The sequence below is a fragment of the Pleurodeles waltl genome, chromosome 3_1, assembly GCF_031143425.1.
Source record: "Pleurodeles waltl isolate 20211129_DDA chromosome 3_1, aPleWal1.hap1.20221129, whole genome shotgun sequence".
In the NCBI taxonomy this organism is placed as follows: Eukaryota; Metazoa; Chordata; class Amphibia; order Caudata; family Salamandridae; genus Pleurodeles; species Pleurodeles waltl.
In genome coordinates this window covers 570,719,408-570,743,265 of record NC_090440.1, presented here as the reverse complement: position 1 = coordinate 570,743,265, position 23,858 = coordinate 570,719,408, and the positions used below count along the sequence as shown (strand labels likewise).

General features: G+C 43.2%; 1 protein-coding gene across 1 annotated transcript in view; it reads right to left on the bottom strand.

The window, feature by feature from the left end:
• Positions 1 to 23,858, bottom strand: part of CEMIP (cell migration inducing hyaluronidase 1) — an 899,136-nt gene that overhangs the window by 12,492 nt on the left and 862,786 nt on the right. The window contains exons 26-27 of the mRNA XM_069223002.1: positions 20,497 to 20,583; positions 16,910 to 17,067 (exon numbers count right to left, since the gene is read on the bottom strand). Of these exons, the coding sequence (XP_069079103.1) occupies positions 16,910 to 17,067; positions 20,497 to 20,583 (245 nt within the window). The remainder of the gene's footprint in view (positions 1 to 16,909; positions 17,068 to 20,496; positions 20,584 to 23,858) is intronic.

The window sequence follows — 23,858 nt, the reverse complement described above, 5'->3', positions numbered from 1 at the left end:
TCAAATTCTTCCTTTGGCTATTTGTCTCTCCTCCATTTTAGGATTGTGCATATTTTTCTGGTGCCTAAACTAAGGAGTATTTATGGGTATGTCTGACCCATAAGCAGCTCATGTCTCTCACTTCCCAGCAGTGTCATACCCTTCTTTAAAGCATTGGTGATATGCTCCTTTGCAATCTTCCTTTTCAGTCTAAATCTTTATTAGTGCCATAAAAAAAACAGTCCTGCGATATTTTTATGCTGCAAATAGGTATAAATACTTATAACCACTTAATTATTGAAAATTCTCAAAGACCCAGAAAAAACTGCATCAGAGTTCACAGCAGATAGAAAATTGAAAACCAAAACACGGCTTCCAGTGTGAGACAAGAAGGCACTGTTCAGATAGAATGCCCTGCAGTACCTCCATGTTCATTTTTGGAGGTTGTCAATCTCTGATAGAAAGTATACAAAGCAAACCAAAATCCTACTACCAGCATGTTCATCTTCCCCTTACTAAATCATTTAAATAGGGATGCTGTCATAGTCTCTTACTGTTTTTCTTTTTCTTGCAGGAGTATACCAACTGTGAGGTAAGTGATAAGTTTATTAACCTCCGCTAAGCAAACTCATTTTCTCCTTACTAGTGATCTGGATGTTTCCGCTGAGCAGGCCTCCCCCAGTGCAACTGCACATCTCTGAGCCTGCTTTAGCAACAGGAAGCACAATGCACAGGTTGCCATGCAGACCTGTTCTAGCATTCTCATGCAGTGTTGCCAGATTTTGAGACCAATCCTAAGCCCAAAGCTGTCCAAGTGTAAGCCTGAGTTCATCCCAACACAGACTTATATCAGCCCAAAAACCAGCTCACAGTTACAACATCGAAATATGCAAAAACACCCTTCAGGAAGCATTCCAACCATAATTCTAATTTCTGTTGAATATGCATATAGTGGGAGGAGTTTCAATGGGCACCTAGGCACTTCTACAATCATGTCCAAATTCTATTAACAATTACCGATTTTAAAAATTGGTCCCCTCTGTGACCTTCTAAATGGCACTTCTTTCACCACAAATCTAAACCTGGCACTGATGAATGAACTTTACAAGAGCAGACTGTAACCCATCTAAATTAAGCCCAAGCCCCGAAATGTTGAAACTCTTAAGTAAAGTGGCTCCTAAAAAAATATATTTAATGGATCTCACATGTTGAACACCACACAATGATACATATATAAAGAAACTACTTCAGAATTAAAAGAATTCCAGCACAACTGGTGTGACAAGCTGGAAGGGTTATCACAGTACAACAAGAAGCCCACTGCTTCTAGTTAAAATGTAAGAAGGCCAGAAAGGAGATAGTCACTTATTCTGACGAGTTGCCTGCCCTCCAGCCCAAAAGTCCTTCAACATGAAAACGTATTCTGACACCAAATGTTATACAGGACCTACACTGTTGCCTTTGTGTGGCAGCACAGACCAGATTAAAGCTCCCAGTGTTGGAAAGAAGCAGATGGGTTGGTTTGGGGACCAAATGAAAGCAAGACTTTTGGAGCAGAATGGCAAAAGCACTCCTTTCCCAACACCTTTTAGTGACACTCTCCCTCAACATCTCAACTCTAATGCTCCTTCAAGTCTGATGACCCCGTCATCTCTCCTCTTTTCCCATTCTATTCCATTTCCCTTCATCATTAGCGTTGTCCCAATCACTTTTTACTGCTGATCTGTGCAGTCCTATTAGGCTGTGCAGCACCTTTACACCTATCACCCACCCTGGACTTTAAGTGCGTCAGGTCTTAAAAGTAACTTTGAAATGGGTCCCTAATGGGACCTATGTTCATATCCTTAAATTGTAAGATAAAAGCCTGGATTTATTTCTTAGTAATGCATGTAAAAAATCATAAGGTGATCCCTGGCAGCATTGGTTTACATATTACCTTCATGACATCTTTCATTTCCTGACAGTATTTGCTTTTTTTAGGTGTGCATCTGTAAGTTTATTTTCATAAACATATGTCTCTTGTATTGTGCACATTTCGAACAGAGTCACCTCCAAGTGTCTACGTGAGTTCAGATTGCGGGTGGGTGCTTAGGATGAGTTCTGCGACTGAAAACAGTATGAGATTCTCACAGTGCCGGCCAGTGTGCCTTCAAGGCGTATAAATTACTTGCACATCCAATCTTTGCCCTCTCTGCAAAGCACACAGAATAGTGGTCACATGTAAATTGTGCCTGTGCAGTATTAAAGTACTATTTAAATTATTGCTAGTGTCATTACTCATACAAAGAGATACCTCTGATGCTCTTACAGTTCTTACATTTCTCTTACATACAGTGACCGAACAAAGTCAAAAACTTGCCTCCAAATCATAGCTTCAGTTAAGCACTTAAGAAGTGATAACAAGACTTTTTTTCCCTTCATTTCATTGGCCGCTAGATTTTAGGCTCCAGATAGCTCCCAGCCTTGGTGAGATTTCATCAAAAGGAAGGCTGATGGCCTTTAAGTGACCTTTATGTTGACCCCAGCTGGAAGTGAATATGAGAGCCGCCACTCCTACCCCCAGTATGCTACAGGTTTCAGCTCTGAAAGGAAAGCAAACAAATCGTGGATGCTGCTGAGTGAGACCTAGTGTCAGCAAATTACACTGGGACAAATTCTGCATATTTCACTGATGCTGGAATGGATCCTGGTCAATATTTGCTGCCAGAACTGGTTGGGTCCCCTTCATATCTTGTACTAACGAAAGGGTATATATAAAGGACAGAGTGAAAAGCTGGTCCTGAAGAAGAAAGCAATGGTGTGAGATAAGCAGATGGAGGATTTCAGAAAGATGTGGAGGGAGAAGAAAACATCCTCCATAGTCCTCGCCTCACTATGCTCAGAAAGAGGGACATATGAAACTCTGTGATACAGGAAGGGGAAGTGTGACATATTGGTAGTAGGATTTTAGTTTGCTTTGCATACACTGAGCCAGAGATTGAAAGTATCACCCAGCGAGGACTGCGACGTCGAAGACCTGAATCTGGAGTATTGAAATGTACTGATAAGTAAACAGTGCATTCCCTAGTACTTGGGGTGCACTTATAGGCAAAACAGGCCTTAACCTTACCGCCTTGTGCAGAGGATCTCCTGTACATGCTAGCACAAGCAGCAGAGCTAAGAGTGCACCAAAGGCACAACACTCCAAGAAGTCTGTCCCAAATGCTTTGACTATGGAGATGAACGTTCTAGCCCAAACATTTTAAGTTTTGATGCTATTGCACAAAAGGGGAGCAGTCCATTTAATGAAAGGCTGTTAATAGCAGACAGTACTCACTCACCCTAGCAGAGGGGCGCCGTGTGCCATGGCATAGGATGCCAGGTGACGCACGTTCGGACACTTGTGGCTTCACCATACACAGCCTGACACAGGAGTTCAAATCTTGCATACCCTGGCAGAGGAGACAGAACGCCACACACATTTACAACACAAACCAATCTGCACACGCCACGTGGCAGGAATCCAGGCACTGCCCATCCTGTTCAGGCAGCTTGTCACAGCAGCCAAAGTCTTCAGATGTTCACTTAGCTTTGCACCCTCACACAAATGCTTGAACCTTGAGGAAGTTTGCAAATAAACCTAAGCAATGCTCTTAAAGCCAAGGGCCAGTACCCAGACATTTCATCATGAGACTGAGACATAAGGTGGACCCTGCACACTGACGCAAAAAGCTAAACTCTGTACATTGTCACAGGCGGTTGAACACTACATTGCTTACTGTGGAAGCTAGGTCCTGCCCACTGTCACTCGAGCCTTAGCCCTACGTAAACTCTCACAGGATGCCCTGAACACTTTGACATGTAGGGGCATATTTAAGAGCCCCGATTGCCTCCTTGCACCACATTGGCATAATTTATTTATGCTAATGTGGGCCAACAAGGCTAAAATCCCTGCACTATATTTGCAAAGTGCCACAATGCTTGCATTGCGCCACTTTTTAACCCTTTGTGGTACATTATGCCTGTACCAGGCATAATGTATGCAAAGGGGCATTCCCCCATTAGAGGGGCCAAAGAATGGCGCAAGGACATCTAGGAGATTTACTTGCATCATTTTCTTCGGCACTTTTAACGCCTGCTCAGAGCAGGCATTAAAAGGGGACACACAATTGCTTACAATGGGCCCATATGTACTCTGCAGGAGTAGTTCCAAAATATTGGCGCTACTCCTGCAGAGTACATCAATAGCGTCATAACAAATGACACTATTGCTCCCTTCCCTGCGCCATGGTTCACTGTATTTTAAATACGGCGCACATATGGTGGCGGTTTGGGGGGCATTAAAGGGTGCAAGAAAAGTGACTCTCCACTGTGTGCAGCACCACTTATCCTAAATATGCCCCATAGTCTCTTCCCTGCAAACTCTCTGTCATGGGTTGCTCAGTCTTAGTCCGTCATGGAAAGCAGTGACCAAAACAATGTCTTACAGGGCACTGACTTCTGCATATTCTGATATATAAGGTGATCTCTGGGCATTATCACATGAGGGTGAGCACTACACCACTTGATATGGACACTGGTCCCTACACAGTGTATTATGAGGGTGTGATCTACTTAGCTTTACACAGCCTGCCATGAAAGTTAGGCCTTGCACACAGTCACAGAAGGCTGAGCCTGGAGCATTCTGTCACAGAAGGCTGAGGGCAAGACAGAATTGCTAGGGAAGGCAGATTTCTATTCACCGTCTCTGAACTATGCATTTTGCACTTTGTATTGTACTGTGACATTTATATAGAACTTCATACAATGCAGTTTAGATGGTATGAGAAACATCTTTTTGTACAGAAAGCACTCAGGTTAAGAGAATTGTGACCACTCGTTGGCACCCTGTTAATGATGACACATTCGTTTCAAGGAAACCCCCTTTTAGTTTAAAAAGGGGTAAGGGCATTTATAATAAGAGCAACGCTACATGTACCGGCGTCATTTTGACGCACGGGAGGGGGCGGGCCTTAAAAAACAGCGCACAGCCTGATGTGTGCCGTTTTTTAATGTCTGGGTGAGGGCAGGCGTTAAGGGACCTGTGGGCTCACTTCTATGGTCTCAGACCATGGAAGCAGTCCAGAGGTGCCCTTCCCTGCCCCCAGGGACACATTCCCTGCCACCCTCGCCCTTCCCAGGAGAACACCCATGGATGGGGGGACCCATCCCAGGTAAGAACAGGTAAGTTGTGGTAAGTATTATTTATTTATTTTTTAAAGTGGCATGGGGGGCCTAATTTGGGCCCCCTACATGCGACTGTGCCCAATGGCCATGTCCAGGGGACAGAAGTCCCCTGGGCATGGCCATTGGGCAAGGGGGTATGACTCCTGTCTTTGCTAAGACAGGAGTCATTTCAATGAGGGTTGTGCGTCAAAAAATGGCGCAAGTCCGGGATGAGCCATGATTTTTTACTCAAACCTGACGTGCAACATTTTTTGACGTGCAACCCCCATTTTCCCCTACGCTAGCTCTGCCTGGTTTGAGTCATTTTTTTTTTTTACTCTGACCAGCCTGCAGCGTCGGCTAACGTCAATCCTTAAATAAGGCGCCCGCATGGTGCGTAGGAATGGCGTTAGCCGGCGGTAAATTTTTTGACACAAACCAGAAAAAGTATAAACATGGGCCTAGGTCTGTGGGTGAGTGAAACATGAGGTTACACTCCATGTGACATGCATGGATTGACACTTGTGACTTGTGAGATTGAAGGCTGTACCCTCACTCTGCAGTCACGTGCTGATGATAGGATTATCTCTCTCCACGATGACCTGAACTAGGCCTTGAATTTGATTCCGGGCTTCTCACGAGCTAAGTCTCAATGAGAAATCATCAGCTCTAGCTGATCAGAACCTAGATTGAGACCATTGTTTTGCCAAATGCACCTCCGAGGTCTTGCAAGGCCTGATGGCGCTCTCCTTATATCTGAGGAAGAAGTTAAGAGCTCAAAATATACACCACACAAATCTTGTACTTGGCTCCACAGGCCCGCCAAGGGGTGAAAAATTATTTCCTTACTCTTAGGAAGCGGATTCCCCATTCAGCCTGTTCGATCCCTAAGCAATAGACTTGTGATGGCACCTGGAGCGAGTTTTCTGGTTCTTGATTTCTACGCTGCAAACATAATCTCTGAAGTGCAGACGTCAGATCAGCTACTTAAAATAAAGAAGTCTGCCCATGTTTTACAGGTCTGGCATGGGTTGCTCTGCCTGCCGGGGCAGGACAGGATTGCCTCTGAGAGGCTTCACCTTGTGATTAGGTGTTTGACTGGGGTGCTGACAAGTACTGTGCACCTGCTTGTAGTAGGCCCACTTTCGAGAGACTTGCAGTCAAAATGAGGACGTTGCTTAAAAATCCGTTAAAAAGAGAGATCGTGCGATTCTTTGTAAAAGATAGAAACAAACACCGTCTTTGGGTCACTACTGAAAGGCCCTTTCTCTCTTCTCGTTCTGCCTCCCGTCCTGTTCACACCATCTCAGATGAACAACGGCTTGAGGGTACTTATGTCTCACAGGCACTATATAAATGTAAACACTCACACGTGTACTGGTAAGCACGCTAAGCCCTGCACTTTAGGTCTAGCCCTACATAGACTATCACAGGGGTCGAAAAGGGCTAAGGCTCTCAAAGAGATACCGAGAAGTTTTCCTCCTTTTAGTGATAACAACTTCGTCAATAACAAGCAGATTGGGGAAACTGGCTAAAATGATTTCCTGTGTTTTTTAAATGCCTGCAATTTCACTGCTTTGACATCTGAGGGAGACAAAGCATTGCGAGAAGAGCCACACATTTTCAGTTTTTGCTGGTCATTTCAATACCAAGAGCGCTTAGAAACAGGATGAATCGTGTTAAGCATTATATTAGCTTCTGGACATTTTCATCACTCGTTCTGCAATGTGTTGTTCTTTTGGGGCACATCACTGTTGCTAGAAGGTAAACAAGCTCCAAAAACGTGACGCCCAGGGTCTGTCCATTGGCTTCCAGAAGCTCGGAGTTTTAAGAATATTCCATCCTTGTTTGCGATCTGAATTTAGGAACCCTTAACCTTTCTGCATCACTCTATCCTGCATGGAGAGCAAGGACAGTCCTGCCAAGTGCCATGCATCAAGGGTTAATTTAACGCATTTCAGTGTCGGTGTTCCCATCACCGTACTGAATTGTTAGTCTCGCAAATCAAGCTCCTCTTGTCTGTCCCTTATTGCTCTAGGCACTCTGCTCACTGATACCTGATGGAGCTTGTCACCCTGCAGTAGAGATCCTCGATCAGGGGCAGACTAGAGGTGAGGTTGCCATGGGCACGGCACAGCCAGGGCTCGAACGGTGGGTGCAGCTCTGACTGTTGTAATCTGTCTGTAGGCTTTTAACCACGCCCATCAGTATCGTTCGTTCATGGGTTTGCCTTTCAAAAATCCTTTGTTATTATTGGTAAATGCTTTACGTTTGTCCCTCCCTAGGACAGTTTTGTTACCGCCTGGGCGTTCAGCCCTGTAACATGGATAATTGCACGTTTGCCGATACGTTTGAATGCGCGTGAACCTCTTTTGCCTTTTGTGTCTTTCCTTCTTGCACACGCTCATGGTGGCCGTGGTGCTTTAAATTGGCTCACTTATGTCAACTGTTGTACTTTACATTTTTAAGTTATGTGGCAAGAAAAGTCCAGTTAGGACTTTACAATGCTAATAGCTCTAACTCCAGCAAATGTGAGACCCACTGCATTGAAAACGCTTCTTTTATTATCACATTACCAAGTGTGTGTGGTGTGCTGAGCCGTTCGGCTAAAGCTATGTGCACACAGGGAGCTGAGCCCTCCATAATCAAGACCATGTCTTGGTCAATATGACTGGGGGGAGTGAGTGTCTTATTTCCCAACAAATACGCTGGGACATCTTGCTAAAACACATTATATGAGAAGCAAGATGTGATGTGCGCTTGGGTGTAGTAGAAAGAGAGAGGAGTGTGGATTGTTTGGGGATACTTGAAACAATATTTTTCAAACTAAGCAACATTTTTCAAGGCATTCTAAACATAGATAGAGTGTAGGTGTGTTTTGGTCAATGTGGGCATGTAAAAATCCCAGGTGAAATGCAACAGATACTTCACATTACTCAACTGAAGTGCTTGTACTCAACTAATTAGGGAGGGATAGCACCTCAAATAACCCCCATGGAGCTACGTCCCTGTCCATAGCTCGGATAAGGCAGCAGCACTCACACACAAGAACAGCAAATGTCTCTGCACTGTGATGCACCAAGTCACATCCCGAGAGATCCAGGCAGTGGTCACTAGTCTCCTGCCTACTTTGGCTGCCTTGTGTGCCTGAGGCAGAACCAATGAAATTTCATGCATAGGAGCACTAAAACATGTAAATGCCACACATGTGCACATCAAAAACGTGATACCTAAGCAGGGAGATAGGAGGAAATTCACAGGCATTTCCTTGTGCTGTCAGGATCTCTCCTCAATCTTTCCAAATTCTTCCTTTGGCTGTTTGTCTCTCCTCCAGTTTAGGATTGAGCATATTTTTCTGGTGCCTAAACTAAGGAGTATTTATGGGTATGTCTGACCCATAAGCTGCTCATGTCTCTCACTTCCCAGCAGTGTCATACCCTTCTTTAAAGCATTGGTGATATGCTCCTTTGCAATCTTCCTTTTCAGTCTAACTCTTTGTTAGTGCCATAAAATAAACAGCCCTGTGATATGTTTATGCTGCAAAGAGGTATAAATACAGATAACCACTTAATTATTGAAAATTCTCAAAGACCCAGAAAAAACTGCATAAGAATTCACAGCAGATAGAAAATTGAAAACCAAAACACGGCTCCCAGTGTGAGACAAGCAGGCACTGTTCGGATAGAGTGCCCTGCAGTACCTCCATGTTCATTTTTGGTGGTTGTCAATCTCTGATAGAAAGTATACAACGCAAACCAAAATCCTACTACCAGCATGTTTGTTGTAATTTAGTTGTAATTTTTTAAGGTAGCAACATGTAATTACATATAGAAGTGGAGATGAGAATAAAGCGTGATTCTAAAGAACCATTGATCTCTTTTCATTATAACAATGTTCTTCTTCCCCTTCCTAAATCATATAAATAGGGATGCTGTCATAGACTCTTACTGTTTTTCTTTTTCTTGCAGGAGTATACCAACTGCGAGGTAAGTGATACGTTTATTAACGTCCGCTAAGCAAGCTCATTTTCTCCTTACTAGTGATCTGGATGTTTCTGCTGAGCAGGCCTCCCCCAGTGCAACTGCACATCTCTGAGCCTGCTTTAGCAACAGGAAGCACAATGCACAGGTTGCCATGCAGACCTGTTCTAGCATTCTCATGCAGTGTTGCCAGATTTTGAGACCAATCCTAAGCCCAAAGCTGTCCAAGTTTAAGCCTGAGTTCATCCCAACACAGACATCAACATCAAAACATCACAACATCAAAGTATGCAAAAACACCCTTCAGGAAACATTCCAACCATAATTCTAATTTCTGTCGAATATGCGTATAGTGGGAGGAGTTTCAATGGGCACCTAGGCACTTCTACAATCATGTCCAAATTCTATTAACAATTACCGATTTTGAAAATTGGTCCCCTCTATGACCTTCTAAATGGCACTTCTTTCACCACAAATCTAAGCCTGGCATTGATGAATGAACTTTACAAGAGCAGACTGTAACCCATCTAAATTAAGCCCAAGTCCCGAAATGTAGAAACTCTAAGAAAAGTGACTCCTAAAATAGTATATTTAATGAATCTCACAGGGTGAACACCACACAATGATACATATATAAAGAAACCACTTCAGAATTAAAAGAATTCCAGCACAACTGGTGTGACAAGCTGGAAGGGTTATCACAGTACAACAAGAAGTCCACTGCTTCTAGTTAAAATGTAAGAAGGCCAGAAAGGAGATAGTCACTTATTCTGATGATTTGCCTGCCCTCCAGCCCAAAAGTCCTTCAACATGAAAACGTATTCTGACACCAAGGGGCATATTTATACTCTGCTTGCCCCGAATGTGCGTCAAGAATTTTGACGCACATTCGGCGCAAACTCTGCCCCATATTTATACTTTGACGCCCGACCCCGCGGACGTCAAAATCCCACCATGTGCGTCATTTTTTGGAAGGGGGAATCTGCCTTGCGTTAATTATATGCAAGGTAGGTGTTCCCTTCCAAAAAATGACTTTAAGGCCTGTGCGCCTTATTTATACTCTGGCGTCATTTTGACGCACAGGAGGGGGTGGGCCTTAAAAAACGGCGCACAGCCTGATGGGTGCAGTTTTTTGACGCCTGGGTCAGGGCAGACGTTAAGGAACCTGTGGGCTCGGAAGGAGCCCAGAGGTGCCCTCCCCTGCCCCCAGGGACACCCTCTGCCACCCTTGCCCACCCCAGGAGGACACCCAAGGATGGAGGGACCCATCCCAGGGAAGTAGAGGTAAGTTCTGGTAAGTATTTTTTTCCGTTTTTGTAAGTGGCATAGGGGGGCCTGATTTGGGCCCCCCTACATGCCACTATGCCCAATGACCATGCCTAGGGGACATAAGTCCCCTGGGCATGGCCATTGGGTAAGGGGGCATGACTCCTGTCTTTGCTAAGACAGGAGTCGTTTCAGTGGATGTTGGGCGTAAAAAAAAATGGCGCAAGTCCGGTGTGAGGCCTGATTTTTGCCTCAGACCTGACTTGCACCATTGTTTGACGCACAACCCCCATTTTCCCATACGCCGGCGTTGCCTGGTGTGAGTCATTTGTTTTCACGCGTACCAGTCCGCAGCGCCGGCTAACGTCATTCCATAAATAAGGTGCCTGCATGGCGCATTGGAATGACGTTGGCCAGTGGCAACAGTGCGTCAAAAAGTATAAATATGGCCCCAAATGTTATACAGGACCTACACTGTTGCCTTTGTGTGGCAGCACAGACCAGATTAAAGCTCCCAGTGTTGGAAAGAAGCAGATGGGTTGGTTTGGGGACCAAATGAAAGCAAGAATTTTGGAGCAGAATGGCAAAAGCACTCCTTTCCCAACACCTTTTAGTGATACCCTCCCTCAACATCTCAACTCTAATGCTCCTTCAAGTCTGATGACCCCGTCATCTCTCCTCTTTCCCCATTATATTCCATTTCCCTTCATCATTAGCAATCACTTTTTACTGCTGATCTCTGCAGTCCTATTAGGCTGTGCAGCACCTTTATACCTATCACCCACCCTGAAGTGTGTCAGGTCTTAAAAGTAACTTTGAAATGGGTCACTAATGGGACCTATGTTCATTTCCTTAAATTTTAAGATAAAAGTATGGATTTATTTCTTAGTAATGCATGTAAAAAATCCTAAGGTGATCCGTGGCAGCATCTGTTTACATATTACCTTCATGAAATCTTTCATTTCCTGACAGTATTTGCCTTTTTAGGTGTGTATCTATAAGTTTATTTTCATAAACATATGACTCTTGTATTGTGCACATTTCAAACAGAGTCACCTCCAAGTGTCTACGTGAGTTCAGATTGCGGGTGGCTGCTTAGGATGAGTTCTTCGACTGAAAACAGTATGAGATTCTCACAGTGCCGGCCAGTGTGCCTTTAAGGCGTATAAGTTACTTGCAATCCAATCTTTGCCCTCTCTGCAAAGCACACAGAATAGTGGTCACATGTAAATTGTGCCTGTGCAGTATTAAAGTACTATTTAAATTATTGCTTGTGTCATTACTCATACAAAGAGATACCTCTGATGCTCTTACAGTTTTACATTTCTCTTACATACAGTGGCCGAACAAAGTCAAAAACTTGCCTCCAAATCATAGCTTCAGTTAAGCACTTAAGAAGTGATAACAAGACTTTTTTTTCCCTTCATTTCATTGGCCGCTAGATTTTAGGCTCCAGATAGCTCCCAGCCAGGGTGAGATTTCATCAAAAGGAAGGCTGATGGCCTTTAAGTGACCTTTATGTTGACCCCAGCTGGAAGTGAATATGAGAGCCGCCACTCCTACCCCCAGTATGCTACAGGTTTCAGCTCTGAAAGGAAAGCAAACAAATCGTGGATGCTGCTGAGTGAGACCTAGTGTCAGCAAATTACACTGTAACAAATTCAGCATATTTCACTGATGCTGGAATGGATCCTGGTCAATATTTGCTGCCAGAACTGGTTGGGTCCCCTTCATATCTTGTACTAACGAAAGGGTATATATAAAGGACAGAGTGAAAAGCTGGTCCTGAAGAAGAAAGCAATGGTGTGAGATAAGCAGATGGAGGATTTCAGAAAGATGTGGAGGGAGAAGAAAACATCCTCCATAGTCCTCGCCTCACTATGCTCAGAAAGAGGGACATATGAAACTCTCTGTGATACAGGAAGGGGAAGTGTGACATATTGGTAGTAGGATTTTAGTTTGCTTTGCATACACTGAGCCAGAGATTGAAAGTATCACCCAGCGAGGACTGTGACGTGGAAGACCTGAATCTGGAGTATTGAAATTTACTGATAAGTAAACAGTGCATTCCGTAGTATTTGGGGTGCACTTATAGGCAATAAAGGCCTTAACCTTACCGCCTTGTGCAGAGGATCTCCTGTACATGCTAGCACAAGCAGCAGAGATAAGAGTGCACCAAAGGCACAACACTCCAAGAAGCCTGTCCCAAATGCTTTGACTATGGAGATGAACGTTCTAGCCCAAACATTTTAAGTTTTGATGCTATTGCACAAAAGGGGAGCAGTCCATTTAATGAAAGGCTGTTAATAGCAGACAGTACTCACTCACCCTAGCAGAGGGGCGCCGTGTGCCATGGCATAGGATACCAGGTGACACACGTTCGGACACTTGTGGCTTCACCACACACAGCCTGACACAGGAGTTCAAATCTTGCACACCCTGGCAGAGGAGACAGAACGCCACACACATTTACAACACAAACCAATCTGCACACGCCACGTGGCATGAATCCAGGCACTGCACATCCTGTTCAGGCAGCTTGTCACAACAGCCAAAGTCTTCAGATGTTCACTTAGCTTTGCACCCTAACACAAATGCTTGAACCTTGAGGAAGTTTGCAAATAAACCTAAGCAATGCTCTTAAAGCCCAGGGCCAGTACCCAGACATTTCATCATGAGACTGAGACATAATGTGGACCCTGCACACTGACGCAAAAAGCTCAACTCTGTACATTGTCACAGGCGGTTGAACACTACATTGCTTACTGTGGAAGCTAGGTCCTGCCCACTGTCACTCGAGCCTTAGCCCTACGTAAACTCTCACAGGATGTCCTGAACACTTTGACATGTAGGGGCATATTTAAGAGCCCCGATTACCTCCTTGCACCACATTAGCATCATTTTTTAAAATGCTAATGTGGGCCAACAAGGCTAAAATCCCTGCACTATATTTGCAAAGTGCCACAATGCTTGCATTGTGCCACTTTGTAACCCTTTGCGGTACATTATGCCTGCTCCAGGCATAAAGTATGCAAAGGGGCATTCCCCGATTAGAGGGGCCAAAGAATGGCGCAAGGACACCTAGGAGATTTACTTGCATCATTTTCTTCGGCACTTTTAACGCCTGCTCAGAGCAGACATTAAAAGGGGACACACAATTGCTTACAATGGGCCCCTATGTACTCTGCAGGAGTAGTGCCAAAATATTGAGTACATCAATAGCGCCATAAAAAATGACACTATTGCCCCCTTCCCTGCGCCATGGTGCACTGTATTTTAAATACGGCGCACATATGGTGGCGGTAGGGGGGCGTTACAGGGTGCAAGAAAAGTGACTCTCCACTGTGTGCAGCACCACTTATCCTAAATATGCCCCATAGTCTCTTCCCTGCAAACTCTCTGTCATGGGTTGCTCAGTCTTAGTCCGTCATGGAAAGCAGTGACCTAAACAATGTCTTACAGGGCACTGACTTCTGCACATTCTGATATAGAAGGTGATCTCTGGGCATTATCACGAGGGTGAGCACTACACCACCTGATATGGACACTGGACCCTACACAGTGTATTATGAGGGTGTGATCTACTTAGCTTTAAACAGCCTGCCATGAAAGTTAGGCCTTGCACACAGTCACAGAAGGCTGAGCCTGGAGCAGTCTGTCACAGAAGGCTGAGGCCGAGAAAGAATTGCTAGGGAAGGCAGATTTCTATACACTGTCTCAACTATGCATTTTGCACTTTGCATTGGACTGTGACATTTATATAGCATTTCATACAATGCAGTTTGGATGGTGTGAGAAGCATCTTTTGTACAGAAAGCACTCGGGTTAAGAGAATTGTGACTACTCGTTGGCACCCTGTTAATGATGACACATTCGTTTCAAGGAAACCCCCTTTTAGTTTTAAAAGAGGTAAGGACATTTGTGACATTGTGATAAGATCAACGCTACATGTACCGACGTCACTAACCATCCTTTCACAATGGGGACTTCCATCCATTCCGGAGTATTTAAAATCCGAGAGTTGTAAAGCCTGTAACTTTCGTATTGAGATTAAAATCTGAGCATGACAACAAGAAATATCTATTGAAATAATTTACTAACTGTAAATCTTCAAATGTCAATTTCACAGTATGGTGTCCATGTGACCTCGTATATATATTGGACAGAATTCTTAAAAGGTAAAGGTATTAATTTTACAACATTGAAGCAGGATCAAATGTGATCCTGATGGAGCACCTTTGGTTGATCATTTAAAAAAAATAGAGACATTGTCTGGATGATATACACCGATCAAGCAAGTTGTGCCAAATTGACGAGGCAGAGACATTTCTGTAGTTTTGAGCCCCCCAGAGTGCAAATGGACAGTGATTACGAGATTAACAGAGAAAGGACTAAGGCCCATATTTGTACTTTTTTGCGCCGCATTTGCGTCATTTTGTGACGCAAAAGCTGCACAAATTTACAAAATATAATCGGATTTTGTGAGTTTATGCCACTCTTGCGTCAAAAAGTGACGCAAATGCAGCGCGAAAAAAGTCTAAATGACTATAGAAACTGGAATCTACTTACAAACATTCCTAATGGTTGGTATTACCGCATATACCGCATCGGTACAGTGAGGTGATCATCTTATTGTACCCTGTTCATTTGATACATGAACATCTGTTTGAATTTATCTACAAATGGTTTGTAGATATCTGTGTATGTTGAAAAAACGTTTTTGATCATGTTGTTGATGCTTCTTTAAAGAATACACATTAGTCTTGAACTTTGACGTATCTGGGCTTTTACTCGTTTTGATCTTTATATCACCCAGGACTAGTTTTTTCCCCTTTTGAAGTCATATTTTCAGAATTCTTTTACATTACTGTAGTTGCATAGGCGTTTTCGGGACCCGGCATAAGGTGATTTTTCAACATGGTATTTCTTCTTAACTGGGCACTCATTTTATCCAATCTGTGTTTTCTTCATCCTCTAGCTATGGGTCGTATTCAATAATGCAAGATTTTACCTATTTATTTCTATGCCCATTTTGCCCTTTAAAACAACCATTTTTAAGATTCGAGTGGGCCTTTTTACCAATGACAGTCCCTTTATGTTATCTCGCTTTGGGCTTGAAACCACGCCCATGCCATGTCAGTCCCTTACACTGGTTCGTGGGCTTGCCTTTTAAAATCCGCTTGCTTTCATTTGTGAAAGGCATGCATACGTCATGCCTTTTCCGGTGTTTAGTCCACCTAAACAGCACCGGTAAGGTACTAAAAACATACGAGGCTCGATGTTTTCAGCCTGGGCTCCGGACTACTTTATCTGTTTATTTTCCATGCATTTTACATAGTGCGATCGCGCTGCGTGTTTTTTTTGCTTTACAACGCTAATAGCTCTAACTCGAACAAATATGAGACCCGTTGCATTGAAAATGCTTGTTTATATTGTTGCTACATAGTAGTCTTTATTGTAATGTCATATTTAATGTAATTTGCATCCACATGTTGTCAATTCGTAATTCATTCCTCTTTGAATTCATCCTTCTTGAATCGTTAACTCAGAGGATTTTCTTAGCTGCTTTCCAGTGCTGAGCCACCGCGGGAATGCTTAAGCAGGGGTGGGGTTTCGGCTATTTACTTGCTTTGCGAATTTGAGTGCGTCTCATACTCCAGACTAGCATAGACTGCTGTGCCAGTGTTTGTTAAATCTTTTCTTTCAGGACAGGAGGGCATTTTGGACCTAGGTTAAGATTTCTGTTGAGGCTACATTTTTTTCTAATCTTTCAGAACCAGGGTCATTCTTTAGTCTTGTGGTAAACTACAGAGTGAGCCCATCTTCGTGTTTTGCCACATTTATCGCTTCTGTGTACTCTTTGGGATTCATGCCCATATATCAGTTTTGTCACATAAACAGAAGGGAGTTGCTTTTCACCCCTAGCCCTTCTGGCAAGCTCTATGATTAGCAGTGTACTAATGTGTTTTTTTAATTTATTTTTTTACTCCAGGATAGTCATTTTTCACCACTTCTTGTGTTACTTTTTCTACTCCAGATGGCAGAATTACATTTGAGCCCTATTCTACACCTTTATTTCCTAATACATTGCCCCGCCCTATTTTTTAGGGTGCCCCCAGTATGTCCTGATAAAGACCATGGGACTAAAGCAGCTTTGTGGTTGAAACTTTGGCAACTTTTAGGGTATTTAGATTCAATTATAAACCTTCCCTGACCAACAGTGAACAGCTGAGCTAAGAATCGTTATATTCAGAGTTTTTCTATTTCACTGTTGGTCACTTGTTCAATTGCACTGTTAGTCACTTGTTCACAACTCACATACACTATGCCGTTTCACTCTTATATGGATCAGCTGATGTTTAATGCATTATTTTCCTCAAATACGTAATAGTATTTCTTAAATTCTTGATTATGAGTTATCTTTTAAGCAATTGTTCTCTCTTGAACGACTTTGAAGGAATAGCTGACTGTGTCAGAATTGCTGAGAGCCACACACTTACTTTTCTTTGATCTGTGCTACATAGTTGTGGATCTGAGCTGGGATTCCCTGTAGAACGGAGTTTTTGAAGGTGACACTTCCCACCACTTTTCCTCGATTCCCATCAATTACGACCACTTTTATACCATCTTCTGTAATGAAAAACTTCTTACCGTCGACCTGCACCAAGGAAAATAAAAAAGGTTTTAGTTCCCACAAACGAAGGGTCTCTGTGTGTAAGGCATGTCAATGTCTAAGGCAGTGGTTCCCAATCTGTGCGCCGCGGCTCGCTGGTGCGCCATCAAAACTAGCCAGGGGCGCCGCACACAGTTTGGGAACCACTGAGCTATTTATAGCCCTTGGGCCAGTTCGTACAAAATAAAACTACTCAGTTGTAGCAGCTCTTTTTTAATTTTGTCCTTGAGCGCCCTCTGGTGGTTAAACACAACTAAAGGGATTCTACATTTCACAATATTTAAACAGTTATGTTATAACTACATAAAAATGAGACCTGCCCATTTTACTAGGGTTACCGTCAACCAATATTTTCCCCTTACTAAAAAACCCTATGCATGCTGTAATTAAACAACTGTTACATTTTTATTTTTTACAGTTATATATAGAATTACAATACCTTCATTGGCGTCATCCCAATTCTTTTCAGGGAGAAAAATGGATGTACTCCCTAGGCCAGGCTTACATCCCCCACCCGCCAACAAAAAGTAACATAATGGGGAGCCGCAGCCAGTGGCCAATAGATCAAGGGAGCCGTGGGTCGAAAATGTTTGGGAACCACTGGTCTAAGGCCTGAAAGACCAAATCAATAACAAGGATACCAGCAGTCACCTTTGGATGGCCAGTGACATTACAAGTTTGACCTATTGTCTCGTATTTTGTCCCTTAAGAGCCTCTTATATATTGCCAAAGGAGTTTGGTGAATGTCAAGCGGAGGAAACTAAAGAAAGTAAACAGAACTTCTATTTACTTTCTGTTCCCGCAGCTACCTTCATGCTTCAGAAGTCAGGGATAGCAAGTGCAGTGCGAGGTGTACCAGTGGGCAGGCCAGAGGTAACAGTGACTACCTGTAATTGACATCCATGTAGATATAGCAGGGCCTGATCCTTACCAGATTTGCAGGATAGCAATGACAAATGTAAACGATTTTCATTCATTCCAGGCAAATGAATGGTTTGTGGCAATTCTGAAAATCTCATAGAACCTACATTACATGCCCCGAACCTACATTAGACACCAATGGTTCAAAATGTCTTCCATTCCTGGGAATTGAGTCAGATATTTGTGAAATGCCATGGAAGTCAAAAACGTTTAGTGATGACTATATCGGCAAACATAAATAAATGTGTTAAATATTCAATATACCCAATTAGGATCACTAGCTGTCTCTTCTGTTTATTTTTTTCAGTCACTGTGAGACATCCTTCTGCCGCCCAGCCATATCTCAGCATAAATGTTTTTTTGAGTAATTGTGATGTTTAGAGATGCTATCCCTGTGATGGGGTGGTGGCAGATCTTACATTTTTCAGTGTGTGTATGTATGCATGTCTGTGCTCATGTGTGTGATTTTATTCACTCATGACAAACCTGTCTGACACTCAGTTTCATAAGCAGTTATCTCTGTGATAAGTTGATTTGTATGCATTATAGTATGCATGCCAGTGAGTGGCAAGAAGTGTGGACAAGGCGTATCATTGGAATGACCTGCATGAACAAAGTTTCAAGCATAGCCCTTGTACTTTTTTCTATAGCAGACTTAGATAGCAGCACTGTGGACTAACCATTGTCTCAGTCAATCACTGGAGAACATCTTCAGGCCTCCTAGAAGCTAAACATAGGAAGGAGCTTTTCCCTCTTACTCAGTTAGTTAAGGCACTGGGTATCTTAAAATATCAAGTAAAAAGAGAAAGCCACAAGTATGACCAGAACTTTCAGACAACTTGGTGGAAAAGCAGTTAGAAGAATCCTAAGGGAGAATCCTGGTCTCCTGAATTGCCTCCATTGCCTACAGGAGCTAGACTTTGAGAATGTCTCTTTTTTGTTAGATACATAAGCTGCTACATCATTGGCTAGTGTCAGTGCTTAATTTGAGTCAATTACTGGTGGATCCCACTCGCACATATTGTCAGTGCTTAATTTGAGTCAATGACTGGTGGATCCTACTCGCACATATTTTTGGGGACAGGTTCTTGTTTTTAATCATTGGACTTTGACCCAGAAAAAGCATAAGAAAGGCTGCAGCATAAACAGTGGTGAGGGAGAGAGCAGGGGTGAAAAAGAGCCCGCATGAATTAGATAAATTAGCTGGGAGAGAAAGTTAGGGGATGAAAGAGGCATGAGGTGAAATTAAGACTATGCAGCCTCAGTATTCAGCAACCCAGACATTCGGTGGCGGCGCCCGTGGACTTCTGACAAAAGTTTGTCCCGTTACTAATTCTTTTACAAATTAAGTGCTCAAGTGGTAACATTCCTGCGGAAAGATTGTTCTAATCTAATTGGAGTTCTGGTGAGTGTTTTAGAAGCACACTTTATTATTTTCACTTTTAATATCAGCAGCCCTTGAACAGACTGTGGCATAAAGGTGTAGGGGGGGCTGCAAGGAGCATCTCTGCCTCTCTGTAATGCTGAATTTAACCACTGGCTCCATTTTGACCAATTACTCTATTTTGTGCTTAGCTTAGCTTCAGAAGCCGTCACATTGGTGGTGCAAGTATTTTTCCGCACACAGTTTGTTAAAGTGTTTTTTGCCTTTTCTCCTCAGGGAAGGGAACATAACATGGGGGAGGAATACAGATAAAGATGTACCAGGCTGATAATGTTTATTGTGAGCAGGGTACAGCCTAGTCTTGCAAATATACTGTGAGATCTGGTCAGCCTCTATTGTGTTTTTTCAATACTGACCTGGGACGGCCAGCGCATGAATTTCACAACTTACTCAAAGGGAGTGGGCTTTCTAGAACCTTCCTCTTAAGGTCTTGTTTAAAGTATAAAAGGTGGGGAAGTTTGACAACTGGCAGAAAAGAAGAAACTCATCTCTGGGAATGGACGCATTGCCCACAGAGTAATCCCATCAGGGTTGTTCTCTTTTGTCTCAGTTGTCCTGGGTTCCACAACCTGAATTTGGCAGACAAGGGATGATGTCGAAGTCAAGCCCTATGGTGATGCATTTTTAATTCTCATTTCTAGCTTTGCAGTGTGTATGCGTGTATACATAGTCACTATATATATATTATATTTATTGTTGATGTATTGCATTTTCTTTGATCATTATTCTACTGTTGTGATTATTTTAAGAGTTGCACTTGTGTTGTTCACGTTATTGTCTTCGTGTAACCTTGGAATTCCCTTAATAAATTTGTTACTCAGACTAGGAGTGCTGCGTTCTTTGCATTCCTTTCACTTTGTTCCCTCTCATTCTGAAGCAGAGCTGAACACTCTCCCACGTTGTCTCTCTCTCCCCCCCTCTCTCTCTCTAGCTCTAGCTCTCTTTCACACTCTCTCCCTCCTTACCTCACATCTTTCTCTCTTTCCCAAACAACCATTGAATAAATGATATGATAATCATTCCGAAATCCAAATACATGCCGACCTTACCTCAATATAGGCAAAGTCGTCCTTGAGATGGAAAAATCTGGTATTATATGTTTCAAGTTTCAGCTCAAGGAAGTGGTCTTTCGATTTCTGAAAAATAAATATGGAAAATAATATTTTAGGAAATAAGAAAAGCTACCTCAGAAGTGACACATTTTAGTAGAGAAAACATTTCAAAGTAAAAGAGCAAAGCTGACATCAGCACGTGGTACAGTGAGTGGAAACCACAGGGTTCAACATTTTATCAAGATTTGGGGCAACATTCAGAAAATTATTATAGCCAGCAGTCCAGAGCGAGTGCACCCGAATTCCATCCTGTAACATGCAGAGTAAATGATGCAAGGTGCTGCATTCCACATGTAGTTTCTGTGGTAACAGTTCATATGTGTTTTCAAACCAAAGGATGACTAGCCCAGTAGTAAGGGGCATATTTATACTCTGTTTGCGCCGTTTTAGTGCCATTTTTTTTTACGCTAAAACGGTGCAAACTTAACTCTATAATTATATTTTGACACTCTGCACGTCTAGCGTCAAAATATTGGAGTTAGCGCCATTTTTTGGATGCGTGAACCCACCTTGCGTCAGTGAGGTGCAAGGTAGGTGTTCCCATCCAAAAAATGACTCTAAGCCCGTAGCGCCATATTTATCCCCCATGCAAAAATGGCACACGGGTGAGAGGCGGACCTAAATAATGGAGCTAAGCCTGCTTAGCGCCATTATTTACCACCTGGGTCAGACCAGGCGTTAAGGTACCTGTGGACCCATTTCAATGGCCAAACGCCATGGAATGGGCCCACAGGTGCCCAACCCAAGCCCAGGGAACACCCCCACCCACACCAGAGGACGGGGGACCCCATCCTGGGTTAGTATAGGTAAGTATTAATTACATTTGTTTTCTGTGCCATTGGGGGCCCCTTACATGGGCCCCTCTGAATGGCACTGGGTCTAATGGCCATGCCCAGGGGACCCTTGTCCCCTGGGCATAGACACTGGGGTGGTGGGCATGATTCCTGTCTTTATTTAGACGAGTAATTTTTGGGTATTATTGCATCAAGATATGACGCTAGGCTGGTTAACGCCAAATACATTGGCGTTAACCAGCCTAGCGTCATTTCTGGTGCCCTAACGCCAGATTCCCCTCCCCGGCTAACGTCTTTTCTTTTGACACTAGCCGATCCTTAGCAGCGGCTTGCGCCATTCCATAAACATGGCACACGGCTAGCGCAAGCCAGCTGTAAACTATTTGACCCAAAACTGCTTTTGCTTACGTAAGAAAATGGCTCCTTGTTGCAGTTACCCCCCACTTTTTGCCTGACATTGATGCTGACTTGACTGACCAGGCCCCAGCACCAGTGTTCTTTCACTAAAAATGTACCATTGTCTCCACAATTGGCACACAACTGGCACACAGATAAGTCCTTTGTAAAAGGTATAAGTGCTACCAAGGGCCCTGGGACCAGGGAAGGTCCCTAAGGGCTGCAGCATGTATTGTGTCACCCTAAGGGTCCCCTCACCTAACACATGCCCACTGCCATTGAAGATTGTGTGTGTTGGTGGGCAGAAAAAGGCAAAGTCGACATGGCATCCCCCTCAGGATGCCATGCACACAAAATACTGCCTGTGTCATAAGTAAGTCACCCATCTAGCAGGCCTTAATGCCCTAAGACAGGGTGCACTATACCACAGGTGAGGGCATAGCTGCATGGCAATATGCCCCTACAGTGTATAAGTCCATTCTTAGACATTGTAAGTACAGTGTGGCCATATTAAGTATATGGTCTGGGAGTTTGTCAAAACGAACTCCACAGCTCCATAATGGATACACTGAATACTGGGAAGTTTGGTATCAAACTTCTCAGAATAATAAACCCACACTGATGCCAGTGTTGGATTTATTACAAAATTCACACAGAGGGCATCTTAGAGATGTCCCCTTTATTTTACCCAATCCTTTAGTGCAGGACTGACTGGTCTGTGCCAGCCTGCCACTGAGGGATGAGTTTCTGACCTCCTGGGGTGAGAGCCTTTGTGCTCTCTGAGGCCAGAAACAAAGCCTGCACTGGGTGGAGGTTTGTCACACCTCCCCCCTGCAGGAACTGTAACACCTAACAGTGAGCCTCAAAGGCCCCCTTTTTCTTGTCTTTACCTGGTGATCCACCTATACCATGGAGTAAATGGAAAAAGGTTTTTCTTACATACATTCGAGTTTGTGGCAGCAATTTATCTGCAGACCGGAAAACATCTATTCTCCAACATTGTCTGGGTGCATAAGGTCAGGAGATTTTGGAGAATTTACCGGTAATTGATTCACCAGATGGAGCGGAAGGCGACACAAATTTGAATGAGTTTGAATTAACTTTGCTCAGGTTGGATAGACATTATCTCCCTAAAGTGTCCATTATTTTACAAAGGTACTACTTTGGTAAATGTAAGCAAAGTGAAACTGAGACAGTGGAGGATTTTGTGACTGCTTTGCGTAAATTGGCTGCCCAATGTAAATTTGGTGACACTTTGGAGGAGCGCATTAGGGACCAATTTATGCTGGAATGTAAGAGCGACAAGATTAGAGAAGCCTTGTGGTCCAAAGGTGATCCAAATTTGGATGAAGTTATAATGATGGCAAAACAAATTGAACATTCTGAACTTTGTATGGAAAACTTAAGAAAATCTAAAAATGCCTTGAGGGATATCCAGTTAGTTGAAACCAAGGTGGCAACAAAGAAACCGACTGGATCACTCAAATCTAAACTGTTATGCTATAGGTGTAATTCTTCATCACACTTAGCCAATAGCAAGGATTGTCCAGCAATTAACATGTTATGTAAAAAATTTGGTAAAAGAGGGCATTTTGCTAGATGTTGCAAGTCAAGTGAGAAGAAAATGGTGAATGTGAATGAAATTGAGTATGTTTGCAGTGATGAAGAGGAAGAGAAGTCGTTTGTGTTACAGGTTGTTAATGATGTAAATTGTATTGCCAGGGTAAATTGTGATTATCCCATTGATGAGGTTGATGTAAATGGGATCAAGGTTTCCATGATGATGGATTCAGGCGCAAAGTTAACCCTGATTTCGGAGTCAGATTATTTTAAATACTTTGTCAACAATGTGACTCTTCTCCCTCCGGATGTTATGCCGTTTAGTTATGGTGGGAAACCTATTGAGTTAAGAGGGTACTTTGAGGCTAAGATCACGTTCAAGGGAAACGTAATTGAAGGAAAAATATATATTCCTGTTGTGGGTGACACGATTTTGGGATGGCCTCATCAAAAATTACTTAATATTATATTGAATCCTAATGCTAACCCTCAAGTTCAAGTGCAGAAGGTATGCATGGAGGGTGAAGATCTCAAGAATGAATTTCCTGA